Below are 15,787 nucleotides of genomic sequence, written 5' to 3' on the forward strand. Positions count from 1 at the left end.
GAGTCTCAGGTGCCACCCGGGTGGCAAGAGCCCTGGATCATTGCTTCCAGTGCTCAGGACCCCAGCATGAAAGGCCCAGAAAGGCCTAGGAGCATTCGGGGTGATGGGCGGGACCGTCCCGTAGAAGCCTGGTGTGAGCACCTCCTGCCACTAGGCGGCACTGTCTCTCAGCAAATGCCTGTGCGCTGCTCCGCCGGCTCCCGCAACTCTGACCTGTGCTGTTCCAGCTGCCCTCAGTAGGGGGCCTGAGGCCGCCCCATCAATGGGTCAGCGCTTGGCCATCCGTCCCGGGGTCCTGCCCACCACCTTGGACCCGCACACGCTTCCCCTCTGGGGCTGGAGGGGTCTGGTACCGGGAGCACTGCTTGCCCTCCCCAGACCCAGGTAGGAGAGCAGCAAGCTGGGCATCCCTCAGCCCACGCCTCCCGGCCGCCCCCCATCCCATTCTTCCCTCGGTGAACACGTGTTCAGTATCTGCTGGGTCCAGGTAGGTGCTGGAGACCCTGGTGCACGGGCCTGCACCATAGCGCCTCACCAAATGGTTCCAGGAGAGGGCCCCAGAGGGCCCCTGGTACTGCACTGGACAGTGGGTAGACCTGCCTGGGCTGTGCTGTTCCAAGACCACCCTCGAAAGCCTCCTTCTGGAAGCCCTCCCTTCCCTCCCTTGTCTTCCATGAGACCCCCTCTCTCTCTCCCCCCCTCCCCCATTTTCTGCTTCTCTCTGCTCACTGCCTCCCACCCCCCGCCCCCCCAGTGCCTCCTTTCCCCTCACCATGGTCATGCTGGTGTTCTCCATATTTTGTCCTCTCCTCTCAGTGTCACACGCTCTCCCTGGGAGGTCACATCACTCCCGTGACTCCCAACAGAGCTCTGGTCGATGCCTTCCAAATACACCCCCTCAGCCCAGACCCCCTGCTGACCCCCAGATTGATGCGCGCTCTCTACTGGCCGTCTGGCCGCACACGCCCCACATTCAGCACGTTCAGGGTCGTAACCTCTCCCCGCCCCGGGATCTGTGCTCCCACCTGTATTCTCTGTCGTGAGGATGTGCCACCCCATGAACCCAGTGTCCTGGGGACCAGCCACTGACTCCTGTCTTCCTCAGGTACCTAGGAGGTTACCAGGTCCTCTTGATTCTCCCGCCTTAATGCTCCTCACATCTGCTTTGTCTTCTCCATCTTGGTTTGAACCCGCATTTTGGTCTGAGCCCATGTTAATTCTTGTCTCGATCACCACAAACAGCCCCTAACTGGCACCTTGACTTCTCGTCTTGCCCTCTCCGTGCACTTTCTACCCTGTACCCAGAGTGAGTATCGAAGGCTACATCAGCGGGTCTCTTCCCGACTTAAAATCTTTCAGTGGCTCTTTACTGCCTTGAGGATAAAATCCAAACCCCTTAGCGTGATGAGCAGGACCCCTGCCCACCCGACACCAGGACCTCATGCCCCACAAACAGCCACAGTGAATGACTTTCAGCTCCCGTCTCAGGCCTCGTGCGTTCACGCCTTTCCGTCCCCGCATTTGCCTCTCGGCTGCCAGGAGCCCAGCCCTGAGCCCACCCCCTCCCCTGCCTCCCACAGGCAGGGCCAGGCCCTCCTGTGATCCCCACCGCACACGTGTACCTCGGCCCTGCTACTCCCCATACTGTCTCCTGGTCCATCTCTTGACCAACTCTGAGCCCCTTGTGGCTTCCCTCTTTGTATTTGTGGGGCTGGGCCCCCCAGAGCGCCAGCATGTTCTTGGGTGAATGAATGGACCAGACTCTGGGTCTGGGAGCCCATAGTCCCCCGAAAAGGCAGGAACATGGAGCGCTTGTCTCCTGGTCCCCAGGGTGGCCAAGCAGACCCGACATCCTCGCTGGACTGACTTTGAACCAAAGGCAATCATTGCTTCTCTGGGAAGGTCGCCTTGCTGAGAAGCCCCAGCTTGAGGCTCGGGGGCGGAGAGCAGTAGCTTCCAAAGCAGGCTCAACAGAATGCTGAGTTCGTGCCTTTCTTATTGTCAGTGCTGTTCTCTCCATAACATATGTCGATCGTTTTTCCTGGCTATGAAAGAATGCATAGTCATTGTGGAAAGTCATTGGGAAAGACAAACAGCAGAAAAGCTTAGAGGATTGACTCCTACCGTGTAGCTAGAATCACTATTCCCTTGCATTAATTTCCCAGCAGACTTTTTTAAAAAATATGCATGTATTTTCATTTTCAGAGTTGAGACCATACAGTGTAAACGTTGTAATATCCATTTTAACATCCATGTTTTCACTTATGATAATTTTACCATGTCCTCAAACGATTTTCAAGAAAACATTTTAGCAGTCACGTGATATGCAGCCATGTGGCTGTGCTATCATTTTTTGACCGATCCTTTACCTTTTTTTGTTTGTGGCTGCGCCGGGTCTTAGTTGCGGCACGTGGGATCTTTAGTTGCGGCGCATGAACTCTTAGTTGCGGCGTGCATGTGGGATCTAGTTCCCCGACCAGGGATCGAACCCAGGCCCCCTGCATTGGGAGTGAGGAGTCTTACCCACGGGACCACCAGGGAAGTCCCCTGATCCTTTACTACTCAACATTTGTTTTTCATTTTTGCTATTGATTATAATTAATTTAATTTATCGAGCTCCTCCTATGTGCCAGGTTCCATGTCAGGTAGCATTAAAGTTATCCCAGAGAATCCTCATGACAGCCCTGTGAGGCAGCCACTGTCACAGGCCCACTTTCACGATGAGAAAACAGGCCCTGAGGGGTTGAGTAAGGTGCTCAAGGTCATAGAACGGGTCATGTGGGTCCAGGGTGTGGTAAACAAAGACCGTCTAGGAGTGGCTCACAGGCCATGTGCATTTTTAAGCAGAACAGTGTTTTACCAGAGGAGCAGGTGTGCTGTAGGGAGTTAGCATGGTATTTCAGGAGGGCATGAGAAAATTGGAAGGATTTCCTGCTGCCTTCTTTTTCTGGGCCTTTCACCTCCAGGTGCCTTTGAACGTGCTGGTTCTGTTTGAGCTCCAGGTCTCTCTCTGCCCCAGCACCACATCGGGGACGGATGCGGCGAGTGCCAGTTCCAGGCCCCTGGTACACTTGGCAAAGGCCTCCTCATGGCCAGTCGCCTGCAGAACTACCATCCTCGAGTCATGCTTCGTATAGACCTTTGTCCAGCCGTCCTGGGGCTGGAGGGACCCTGTCTTGATGTGGCCCATTTTGTTAAGGAAGCCCTCGTCCTTTCTCTTCCCCTCTTTCTGGCCCTGGAGCCCAGGGCCCAGGCCCTGGCACGCTGGCTCCCCAGGCCTGTTCCAGCCTCTGTCTGATCACACTCTTTCTCGAAGAGACTTTCCAGGGAAGGTCCCCAGCCTGAGCCAGCTGGGCGGTCCCAGGGCTCTTCCGGCTTTCCCCTGCGGAAGCCAAGGCTGCAGGCTCAGGGTCCGCTGCCAGCAAGCCTAAAATAGGTCATTTGGTCTCAGGGTTACACTGAGAACCTTGTTAAAATAGCTGTGGTCATGGGCAACCCAGCAGGGAGCCAGCGGCCCAAGGAGAGGGCCCACCAAGTGCACGGCTCTTCCAGGGACCAAGCAAGCTCACCCCTATGCTCATCACCCCACTTGACCCTCTCAGCGGCCCTCGAGTGGGGTGCTGGCACAATCTCTGTTTTACAGCCAGCATTCTTCCTGGAATCCCTTCCCACACCATCTGGCCTCTGCTCTTTCCCTTCCTCTGCCGCCCTCTCTGCCCTTCCAGGGTCGGCCCGCTTCCCTCCTCTGGCTCCTGGACTGCCTGCGGATCTTTCCTTCCCTGTAGCGGTTATCACATCAGGTCAGGAGCCCCGAGGGGCCAGGGTCCGTGCTGTGCTCGCAGTCTCACATTTCCCCGTGGTCCAGCTCTGGCACAGAGTGGGGTCTGTCAGATCCCTGTGTAGACCGAGGCTACCCCTCTGTGCGGACCAGCTGCCGGGGTCCCGGGACCCCCATCTGCTCACGTGCGGCTCTGAGGCTTCTCTCCCAGAGGCTCCAGGTGACAACCAACTCTGGACTGAAATTACTGTCAGGTCTCGGGAGAATTCCAGTCAGTGGGATGGGAAGCTAATCTTTTTAAACTTTAATCAACACTTTCATGAGAATTACCTGTAACCTAATAATAATAAAATTGAACCCAAAAATCTCATATACATTGAATCCGACTGAAAAATCAACCAGAAGGACTTGGTACATGATAACTTGTGTCACGGAAAAAGAATAAAAAATACCCCATGTTGAGGGGGATGAATTGGGAGATTGGGATATACACTACTGACACCATATATACCACTATATATACACTATTGATACCATGTATTAAATAGGTAACTAACGAGAACCTGCTGTATAGCACAGGGAACTCTACTCAATACTCTTCGGTGACCTAAATGGGAAGGAAATCCAAAAAAGAGGGGAGATATATATACGATGGTTGATTCACTTTGCTGCACAGCAGAAACTGACACAGCATTGTAAAGCAACTATACTCCAATAAAAATTAATTGAAATAAATAACCCCAAGAAAGGGAAAGAGCTGAAGAGCAGAGCTGGTCGCTCAGTTCGGCCTCTGGTTCCGGCCGGTGAAGGGCTGCCTTGACCTTCCTTTACCAACGTGATGGGTGCTATTGTGTAGAGCTGAGAGCAGGGGCCTCCAAGCCCCTGTGCACCTCTGCTCCCACTCCTGACACCCAGAAGAGGCAGACCTCTGTCCCGGGGAAGAGCATCAAGGCCAGTTGGGCCAGCGATGGCACTGTCCTGTTCACAGTAGCCCATTGATCTGGGTGCCAGGCGACCGCCCCCGGCCTCGAGTTGCCAGCGCAGCAGGGCAGATGGAAACACGGGCAAACACGTAAAGAATTTTGGGTGCAGATCACAGGATGACTGACCCTGAGGGAAGGGAACCCCCCTAGAAAGCCCCAGAGGTAGGATGTGTGTGCTGGGCTCAGTGGGGTATGGGGGGGTGAGGTGGGTTTGGGGCACGTGGGACTAGAGCAGAGCAGGTGTACTAGAACCCTGAGGGGTAACCCCACAAGATGCTGTTTGTGATGCTTTATGCTGCGGACATTATCCAGGTCAGTCAGATGGGCAGGATACGTGTGTTTTGCAGGTGAGGAAACGCAGGTGGATGTGCAGGGACTTGCCCAGTATCGCATGGGTAGGCAGGGGTCAGACCCAGGTCCAGGTACCGTGATCCACCAAGGGAGCCCAAGCCTGGGGAGGCGCTCGTTGGTCTGTCAGGAGGCCCAGGACCCCTGCCAGGAGCCGCCTCCCACCTGGGCCCAGGTACCACCAAGCCTGGAGCCTGCCTTGGCTGCTGAGACCTTGGCGACCAGTGTCGTGCTGTCTCTGGGTAAAAGCCATCGTCTGGGAGCTTTGGGTGGCAGAGCTGAGCTGTATAGCAGCCCTGGGCTCCTAGGCTATGGCTGCTAAAAGCAGCACGTGCCGCCAGGCAGGTTTGGGGCTGTCTGGAGGGAGACCTAGTCCAGGATGGTGCCCGAGTTTCACCCCCGTGGAGACGTTTGCCCTTGTAGGAGTGTCTGGGACCTGTTTTCCTGGGAGCCTCGCTGCCTGGCTCATCTCCCCAGAGCCAGTAGCTGAGCCGTGCAGTTTTCGGGTAGGTGGGTAGCCAAGTAGCAGATGCTGGTGGGTATGCACAGCAAGAAAGTGAGCTCGGGGCAAAGAGGAAGCACCAAAGCCGAAAACCACGTGGTCAGACAAGGGGCAGACGTCGGGAATGGGAATCATTCCCTGGACGCTTTGGTGCGTGTGGCCGTGTTTCCTCTCCAGCTGGTCAGCCGTGTGCGTGGAGGATACGGAGTTTTCCAGGCCCCAGTCATTTGCCCTCATTGGGAGGGTGTTAGGCCCATTAGGAGGTCAGGAGGCTGAGATGCCCGAGCCCAGCATGGAGTAGTTGTGCTCAGCTCCGGCCAGGGATGGGCGTGAGGCTTTCAGAGAGGCTGGGGTGCTGCCGCCCTTGCAGGAGCCCATGACCCTGCATCGGGTGACGTGGGTGTCCCCACTTATGGCTGGTGCTGGTGCTGGGAGTCCCCGCCTTTTCTCTGGTGACATCTGTACCGGGCTGTGTCCTGAACTGTGGGGCACCGGGGCTGGAAGGCTTTGGAAGCTGGCCCAGGCTTTTGTTACCTTGTGTTGGTTTCCCGGGGAGGGTCTACTCTCAGGGCTGTTGCCTCTCTCCAGCCACCTGTGAGCATCCACTCCTCCCGGCTGGACTCTGCAGGAGCTGGAAGAGCTCTCCGCAGCCTGTCCCCCCGCAGCCAGGCGCTTTGCTGAGCTGTAGGCTGGACCAGCACGGTTAGCACATCCCTGCTGCCCGAGGAGGCTTCATCCCTTCCTTCCGCTGCCTGGTCTCTCTCTCCGCGGGGTCCCTCCTGGAGAGGGGGTGGTGGTGGTGTCTGGAGCAGTCCTCGTCCGCCCTGGAGCCAGGCCCAGCTCCATGTGAGCTCCAGGGTCTGTGCCTTTCCTGGAAAAGGGCAAAGGGCTCCACTAGGATGTCTCCGGCCGGGTCTGAGAAATAGCGGCCGGGTGTACCCTTACTCCGTCCATCACCTTAGGGCTGCAGCCATCTCCCTGTTCCTCTTTCCTGTTTTTTCTCATTCCTGGGCCTTTCTCCAAACCACACTGCTCCCTGCCCGCTGTGCCCCAGCACCCTGTAGTGAGCTGGCTTCCCGATGGCAGCATGCTGGTTCCCTTCGGTGAGCGGGACGTGGGCTGAGGGTGGTGCTGGTGTGTGGAGCCTGGGCTGGGCTTGTGATTCTGCTGGTGTGAATTCATCCTGAGCTTGCAAACAGACCAGTGGCCCCATTGTCTGTCTCCCGCCCCCAGCTAGGGGCCGGCCTCCCTTTTCTAAGCTCCTGAATATTTGTCACTTTTCTCTCCCCAGTCACTTGACTGGACTCCATTAGAGGGGCAGAGCTGGCACGGGCCGTGGGGTGGGATGGCCCCCTCGGTGCCCTGCCCTGGTTCAGAGAGCTGTGCCCTCTCCAGCGCCTTGGCCCTGCTACCCGTGGCAGGGGAGCCATGGGACTAGGGGGGCACCTGGCAGAACAGTAGGCGGGGGCAGGGGGTGGGCGTCTGGGCTCCTCCCAGGTTGGTCTTCTGGATTCCATGTTGAATTTTCTCCAAGATACCCCAGGGCTGCTCTGGTGTTGCTTTATAAATCCTGGGTCTTGGTTCCATTCTAATGGGAGCAGATGGATTACTGCAGTCTCTGCCAGGAGGCCTGAGCAGCCCCAGTGCTCAGGGTAACTGGAGCAGGACCGATACTTCCTTTTCCTAATAGAAAACGACAAAACATGTAGTGTAGCTTGGTCTTCGGAGTCTGCGTCGGGTCCTCCCTCTGCCTCTGATTCACTGAGTTGCTTCATCTCTGAGCGTCAGGCTCCTCACCTGTAACGATTCGTCCTGTATCACTGTGTTAGATGCTGTGGTCAGTGAGGGCCTGGGGAGGTGGTTTTACACAGACTGGCATGAAGTGCGAGAGCTGTGAGCAGAGCATTGAGGCAAAGGAAACCGCAGGTGCAAAGGTCCTGGGTTGCAAGTGCCTGTGCCTGAAGAACAGCCAGGAGCCCATGTGGCTGGAGCGGAGCGGGGGGTGGGAGGAGGCATATAAAAAGGGGTGAAAAGACAGCGAGAGGCCAGATCATGGTGGGTCTTGAAGCCACGGTGTGGAGTTTGGAGTTTCCCTTGAGTATGATGAGAAATCTTACAATAAACCACCTTTGGAGAGTTTTGAGCAAAGGAGTGGCAGGATCTGACTCATAGTTTTAAGAACTTCCTTCTGACTGCTATGTGGAGAATGGACCCTCGGGGTCCAGAGAGGGGAGGTCCAGGAAAAGAGGGTACAGGAGGCTAGTGAGAGGGGTAGTGGTGGCCTGGACCAGAGTGGTAGTAGGGGAAATGGTAATGTATTCAGGATACATTTTAAAAGCACAGCCAGTGGGATTTGCTGATGTGTTATACGTGGAGTGTGTGTGTGAGACAGGGAATCGGGAATACCCCAGGGTTTTTGACCTGAGCAACCAGGGGATGGAGGTGCCATGGGCTGAGATGGGGCAGGCTGCAGGTGGGGCAGGCGTGGGGCTGCACCATTTGACATTCCACCAGCAAAGTCTGAGGGTTCAAATTTCTCCACATCCTTGCTAATGCTTGTTATTGTCTGTCTTTTTGATTCCAGCTGTCCATTGGGTATGAAGTGGTGTCTCATTGTGGTTTTGATTTGCATTTCCATAATGACTGATGATGTTGAGCATCTTTTCATGCCCTTGTTGACCATTCATATATCTTTTCTGGAGAAATGTCTATTCGAGTTCTTGGCCCATTTAAAAAATTGAGTTGTTTGACTTTTTATTATTATTGGATTGTGTTACTTATATATTCTAGATAGGAGTCCCTTACCAGATATATGATTTGCAGATATCTTCTCCCATTCTGTAGGTTGTCTTTTCAATTTTTTTGATAGTGTTTTTTGAAGCATAAAAGCTTTTAACTTTGGGGGCTTCCCTGGTGGTCCAGTGGTTAAGACTCCACGCTTCCAATGAAGGGGGTGCGGGTTTGATTCCTGGTCGGGGAACTAAGATCCCACATGCGGCGTGGCCAAATTGTGGGGAGAAAAAAAAAAAGAAAAAAAGGCTTTTAACTTTGATAAAGCCCAATTTATTTATTTTTTTCTTTCGTTGATGGTGCTTTGGGTGTCATATCTAAGAAACCATTTCCTAACCCAAGACTACGAAGATTTACTCCTGTGTTTTCTTCTAAGAGTTTCATAACTTCAGCTCTTATATTTAGGTCATTCCTCCATTTTGAGTTAATTTTTGTATATGGTGCAAGGTAAGGGTTCAACTTCCTCTCTTACATGGGAGTATATCTCGTTGTCCCAGTACCATTTGTTCAGTTCTTTCCCATTGAACCCTTGGCACCTTTGTCAAAACTTAATTGACCATAAATGGGAAGGTTGATTTCCAGCTTCTCAATTCTATTCCATTGATCTATGCCAATTTCCACCCAAACTTGTTTACAGTAGCTTTGTAGTAAGTTTTGAAATTCAAAAGTGTGGGTCCAACCTTGTTCTGTTTTCTCAAGGTTGTTTTGGCTCTTCTGCATCCTTTGCGTTTCCATGTGAATTTTAGGAGCAGGTTGTCAGTTTCTGCAAGAAAGGCAGCGGGGATTTGATAGAAATTGTGTTGAATTTCATCCGGCGATGTTTTAAGACATTGACGTTTTGTTCTTTTTAGAGTCCAAATTTCATACTTCATTTGTTAAATTTATTCCTAAGTATTTTATTATTTTTGCTGCTACTGTAAATGAAATTGTTTTCTTAATTTCATTTTCAGATTAGTCATTTCTAGTTTATAGAAATACAAATGATTTTTGTACATTGACCTTATATCCTGCAACTTAAACTTGTTTATTAGTTCTAATAGTCTTTTAGTGGCTTCCTTAGGATTTTCTATATGTAAGATCCATGTCATCTACAAATATAGTTTTATCAATACTTCTTTCCAATTTGGATGCCTTTTATTTCTTTTTCTTGCCAAATTGCCCTGGATAGAAACCTTCAACACAGTATGGAATAGAAATGGTGAGAGTGGACATTGTTTTCTTGTTCCTAATCTTGAAGGGGGAGAGCTTTCAATCTTTCACCATTAAGTATGATAATAACTGTGGGTTTTTAGTAAATGCCCTTTATCAGATTGAGGAAGTTCACTTTTATTCCTAGTGTGTTGGGTGTTTTTATCATGAAGGGGTATTGAATTTTGCCAGATGTGTTTTCTATGTCTATTCAGATGATTATATGGTTTTTGTCCTTTTTTCTATTGATAGGATGTATTACATTAATTGATTTTTGGATATTAAACCAACCTTGCATTCCTGGGATAAATGTCACTTGGTCAGAGTAAATAATCCTTTTTATATGTTGATGTATTCCATTTGCTAGTATTTTGTGAGTATTTTTGCATATCATAGGTATTATGAATATCTATATTCATAAGAGAGACTGGTCTGTAGTTCTCTTTCCTTGCAATGTCTTCATCTGGTTTTGGCTTTATCTTTTAATGGGTCAGAGAGTGTGGAACAGGAGAGACTGATCATCTTCTCCCCTCCTGTGCTCATGGCATCTGGTGGGAAAGGACAAACAGAAAGGACAAACTCTGAACCCGAGTCCAGACAGCGTCAGCAGAGGTACCAGTGGGGTGGACCAGCCTTGTCGGTAAAACAGGATAGTAAACCTAGCTGACGGCGCAGAGGCGGTGGGCTCGGCCTGCTGGCTTCCTTGTAACATCTTCCTGTTGTGAGTCCTGCGTTTCCAGGACAGTGAGAGCATCTGAGGAACCCCCACATCCTAGCCTTTAAGGGAGAAGGAGGGACCATGAGGGTTAACCTTGGAGACCCCTCCTGGCTCTCAGGCTCTAAGAGCTTGAATCTTAATAACTAACTAAGCAGCTCACCCTCCCTGTTAGGTAACTGGCCCAAGTTCCATGGAAAAGAGGAAAGGGAAGGGCAGCATCCTCGCCCAGAGGCCTGTGAGCTCAGGTCAGGCCCTTGCTGAATGATGAGTACCAGGCCAGCCAGTGATAAGGACAGGTCAGACAATGCTCTGGAAGAGCCTGCCCCCGCTCGGGCCCCAAAGGAAAGCAGATCCCTGGTGGTGAGGCCTGGAAAACAGCAAGTCCTTTAGGAACAGAACAGAGTACGGATGGGCAGCAGCTCTGTGGGCCCTTTCCGCACCCAGCTAGCAGCAGAGTGGGAGGCTCTATAAATGGGAGCTGCAGATTCCTAGCCTTCCCCACCCCAGCCAGGGATGGGGCCACCAGCTGGCGTTGCAGCACTGCCTCAGGTGTCTTGCTAAATAGTTGTTGGAGTCCCTGCATGACCTTGAGGAGGTGACTTCTTTCTCCACCTCTCAGGGTGTAGCCCAGCTACACACACTGGGCAGCCCCCGAGTCTGGGCTCCTCCAAGGAGCCAGTGGCCATTCCCTCTGCAGACTCACTCTTCCTTCCTGGGGCAGCTGGTGCTATTTTTGTGCCTGCAGCTCAGCACAGAGGCCCAAGGTCCCTTCGAGAAAGCCCACGAGACAGGCAAGGAAAGAAGTGAGTGGGCTGTCCCTGTTCATTGCATCTTTTGCTCACAAGTCCCCTTTCGTGGTCTCTCTTCAGCCCCCTCCTGCTCAGCGAGCTGGAGAGGCGGCACTCGGGAAAAGCCGGCATCTGTTAGGTAACCAGCTCAGCTGCCGTGCAGGGTATGATGTAACCTTGGATTCTGTGGTTGCTAGGAAAATTCTGCCGCAGTGGTATTGCGTGGTCCGAGGACTGAGGCGAGAACAGAATGTTCCCGGGACGACAGGGGAAGGACTGGTAGGGCTTCCCAAGCAAAGGAGCCCAATCCCAAGAAGTCGGATGATTTGAGCTCCTTTCTAGAAGCTCGTTCCCCTTTGCAGGAATAGAGGTTGTACTGGTAACAGCAGAACCCCGTCAAGGCAGATGGGGCATGTGTGGCACGGTTACTCCCCTGTGTAGCACCTTGGCCCTCTGGTGCCCCAAACCGAAGGACACGCCTGTAATGTTACATCCTTGTGGACGGGCCCTCCTTCTACAGCACCCATGCCTGCGTGCCTCCTCCGTGTGGCAGGGCAGTTAGGAAGGAGGTCAGGACGAGGCTGCCAGTGGGAAGGGATGACTCCCTGTGGCGTGGACGGAGGTGGCCGACACCACGCCCCGGGGTGGGGGCCGGCCGTGGTGGCGTCCTGCCCTCTCCCTGACTCCGTTTCACATGTCCGCCGCCCCACCGCGCCCCGCTGCCCGCGCGCCCCTCAGTGGCCTTTCCTGTTTCTGCTGCTCCGATCCCCCTCCCCGGGAAGAAGTCCTCCAGCGGAACAGAAGAGAAGTTTGTCTAAAAGGCCACGGGCAACTGACTGTCACTTCACGTTCAGGGTGCTACCAAGAACGATCCTTTAGAGAAAGGGGAGAGCGGGACTTCCCTGGGGGTCCAGTGGTTAAGACTCCGTGTTTCCACTGCAGGGGGCGCGGGTTTGATCCCTGGTTGGGGAACTAAGATCCTATATGCTGTGCAGCCAAAAAAAAAAGGGGGGGCAGGGGGAAAGGGGGGAAAGTGGCAGGGCCCAGGCAGGGTCCGGGCCCAGGAGGCGGGGTGGGACCTGCAGGTCACCTCACCTGCCCTGCAGGGTCTGCCACTCAGTCCTTCCTGCCCAGCAGCTTCAGGTGGGGGAGGCAGGTCAGCATTTCAGGCTCTTTCCCTCCTTCCTGCCTTTTCTGGCTGCATGTCAGAGACTGTCTTATGGAAAACAAGACAAAGGAAGTGATTTCATGAGTGCCTGGACCAGAATCCTCAAATCCACCATTAAAAATAACAACAAAAAGATTATGGCCATTATCTGTCTCCATGGGAGCCGGGCCGACCACGGGCTGGAAATGGGCCTGGCCGCGCTCCCCTGAGCAGGTGCTGGGTTTGGGCAAAGAGGACTGGCTGTTAGGAATTATGAGCAAGATCCTCCAAAGGGATCAAAACAAGAGTCTTAAGAAGGAAGAGAGAGGTTCCCAAGGGCCCCCGGCTTTGGTGACCTTGGAGCAAGGGTCACAAGCAGAGCCCTGCTCCAGGACAGCAGCCTGGGTTCTTGGCACGCTCACCTCTTCACCGTGTAGCCTTGAGCAAGCCTCTGAGCCTCGCCCCTGCGGCCTGCAGCCCACAGCCGTGCAGCAGGGTTGCTGGCCTACCCTGGCCAGGCTGTAGGGGAGGCCCAGGCCCAGAGGGGAGGTGGGCTCCCCCAGAAGCACTTTGTTCTCGGAAAGCACCCCGCTACAGTGGACTGACTGACACTGCATCGGGGGCCGCAGCCTCCTCGCCTTGTCCCAGGTTGCAGCCCAGGGCCAGAGGACCATCCAGCAGCAATTCTTTCGCCCTGGTCTGCAGGTGCAGAGGATGTGGTGATGGCGTTTTCCAGGTCGGAGCCGGAGGACCGGAGGCAGTAGCTGCAAACCCCTTGGAATACCCTGGAGGCTGGCAAAGGCCAGGAGATCTGTGTGGACCTCACCGGCTGAGTGGCAGAGGGTCACCTTCCCTACCCCGACCCCCTCACCCCACCCCTTCCCGTCCCGCCCCACGGCCACTCAGAATCCTCCAGGGAGACACCAGTGGTGCAGTTACGATTGGCTTAAAGGGACGGACTCATGATTGGCTGCGGGAAGAAACCTTTTTATTTTTAAATCTCGACCAACGCAAACCTTTTTATTTCTGACTCTTATTTAAAAAAAAAAAAAAAATGCGCCTCGGTGTATGGCTTCTCAGGAAGCTCTCCGAGCTCTGGTGCTTTATTTCGGTCACTTTTTAGGAATGTGAAGAGGTCCGATTGGCTGCTTAAACTGGAAAAGGATTTTGATTGGCTGGCTAATGGGAAACGTTTTTTTTTCTTTGATTGGCTGCAGGTGTTCTGCTGATGGCAACAGCTCCTCTCTTTTGAATGTTGAAAACAGGGTTTGGGACGTTGGTTGTTATATTTGACTTGAAAAAAGAAAGAAAGAAAGAAACCAAGTGCGCTTTGCAATATTTATTACACAAAGAGCTTGCTGCTGCTGCTTTGACGTGTTTTTTGTTTGTGTTTGCATTTGATTGGCTTTCGAGATGTGTGTTTGGTTTCCCATTGGCTCACCCATGACTCCTGTTGCCATGGGCTGCTGCGTGCAGGCCCTCTCCAGCCCGGGGTCCACCTGGAGAGTGCTTTTGCTTTAATGACCACACCAGGCTCCATCAGCGAGGGGACCCCCTAGGACGCCAAGCAGGGCCCACAGCTGGAAAACAGGGCCCCAAGGAGGTTTGTGTTGTCCTGAACGAGCAGCCCAGAGCTTAGAGGTGACCATTAGCCAGGATTTACACGCATCACTTCATGAGTTGGCAACCAGCCAGCATCCCTTGGTGAGAATGGAATCGCTCACACGCGCCATCCGGGCCTCTCCAGCCTGCCCGCGCTGAGCCATTCCCTCCATATTCAACTTCCTGAGGCCTCATGGTGGGGGCTCCTCTTATAAGGGGCAGGAGCTGCTCCCAGCTCTGAGACCCCGAAACATAGCAGAGGTCTCTGCCCGAGAGCCCAGAACCCCCACAAAGGCCCCAGCTTGGCTCACAAGGCCCAGGAGGCCTTTGGCGCGAAACGCACCCTCCCACCTCCCCCAGCCTCCTCCCGAGGTGTGTGCTGCCAGCGCAGTGGGTCCTGACCAGCCCTGGGAGCTCTCTCATCCGAGGCCGTGCCCTTCACTGCACTGCCTTCAGAAGGGTCTCTCTCCGCAGCAGCCTGGAAGGGACAGTGTCATTATTTATGAAGTGCCCACTGGGACCGCTGGCTGGGTCTTCAGTGAGCGAGTGCCACCCGGCTGGCCCTCAACCCCGCCCCCAGAAAGACATTGCAGAGCAGTGGTCTTTGAAGGGCTGCAGGAGCCCCAAGTCTTCCCACCTGCCCTCCTCCCCCTGGAGGCGGCCTGTCCTGCTCCCTGCATCTCTCGCGGGAGTGGAATCTGGGTGGGGAGTTGGAGGAAGATGCGGGCCTGGGGAGGGGAAGCCTCCCCACGCCCCCGCCGCGACCTCCCACCCCCATCCCGGAGGTAGTAGATGGCTGAGGTCTCCTTCTCACCCCAGGTACCCAGAGCCAGGAGAAGACGCTCAGAGCCAAACGTCCCCCTTCTCGGGGCTTGGGGCTGTCGTGGAGCAAGGGAGCTGAACGCCAGCGTGTCCTGGGCCCCAGCCCCCGAGAGCCCCATGGCCCCGTGGCCGTTCACACTGTGCTCTGAGCTTCCTCTGAGCCTTGCCCCAGCGGAGGACTTGACACGACCTAGACACCCCATCCTCCTACACACAGGGGCCCCCCGCCCTGGCTAGCTGGCCATTAGTCTGAAAAGGCCGTTGATCCCCAGGGGACAAGGACTGTGGACCCCAGCAGGGGCCTGAGAGCATCCTCCTCCAGGGGGGGTAGTGCGTGTACACACACATGTGTGTCTGTACTCGTTCCCAGCTCAGTGGCCCGCAGCTCCAGCTGAGCCCCTGGGGAAAGGTGAGTTTTGTTCAGTCTCCCCCCACCACCCAGGTTGTAACATCTGTTATCAGCTGTCTTTGCCAGTGTTGCCGGCTGGCCCCTCTCCTTGTACCTGTAGCCCCCGTCAAGGGTCCGAGTCCTGGCTGACGGTGTGTTCCTGCCCCAGTCTGTCCTTGTCAGGGTCATGGGCCTCCCTCTTGTAACTTGCGATGGCCCTGATCTGTCTCATCTTCTGCAGAAGAAAAGTGGAAATGTTGCTGTGGCTTCGTATTTCAACTAAAAATATTTCTGTTGAAGAAAATAATTAACAATAAAGATTTTTAATAGTTTGGCTCATGAGCTGATTTCCCCGCATCACGTGGACTCTGCTGCTGGGGCCCGCCCTCCCTGAGGAGGGGCGAAAACACCATGTTTGCTAGTTGAATTGTCTATGACCTGGAGTGGAGCCGGGGGTTTGGGAGAATTCCCAGATCTACCCACCCCAGCTGACACGTCTGTAGGAAGGGTGAGCCCCCTTTTTGACCTGGAGGTTCCCAGTATTGTCCTAGTTGGGCTGAGGTCAGTAATCCTCAGACGTGGCCTCCCCACTCCATGCTCTCAAGCAGACACTGAGCACCCCGTCTATCCAGACACCCCAACATCCTGTGTGATGGCAGTGGTCTTAGAATGCTTGTAGCAAAAGTCCAAACAGACTATCCATCCGTCCATCGTCCCAGAAACAAGATCCGTT

The 15,787-nt window shown here is 54.1% G+C and overlaps 1 protein-coding gene across 7 annotated transcripts in view; it reads left to right on the top strand.

The window, feature by feature from the left end:
- The window catches only part of CTNNBIP1 (catenin beta interacting protein 1), a 53,096-nt gene extending 37,710 nt beyond the window's left edge, over positions 1-15,386 (top strand). For 4 of the 7 annotated variants that reach the window (XM_027110264.1, XM_027110265.1, XM_027110263.1 and 1 more), the window contains one exon: positions 12,872-15,386. In XM_027110264.1, the coding sequence (XP_026966065.1) occupies positions 12,872-13,006 (135 nt within the window). In that variant the 3' untranslated portion in view covers positions 13,007-15,386. The remainder of the gene's footprint in view (positions 1-12,871) is intronic. The other 3 variants (XM_027110268.1, XM_027110267.1, XM_027110269.1) reach the window with 3 other exon arrangements.
- The last annotated feature ends 401 nt before the right edge of the window (positions 15,387-15,787 follow it).

The sequence above is a fragment of the Aethalodelphis obliquidens genome, unplaced genomic scaffold, assembly GCF_003676395.1.
Source record: "Aethalodelphis obliquidens isolate GAN/ISIS:26980383/991018 unplaced genomic scaffold, ASM367639v1 scaffold9, whole genome shotgun sequence".
In the NCBI taxonomy this organism is placed as follows: domain Eukaryota; kingdom Metazoa; phylum Chordata; class Mammalia; order Artiodactyla; family Delphinidae; genus Aethalodelphis; species Aethalodelphis obliquidens.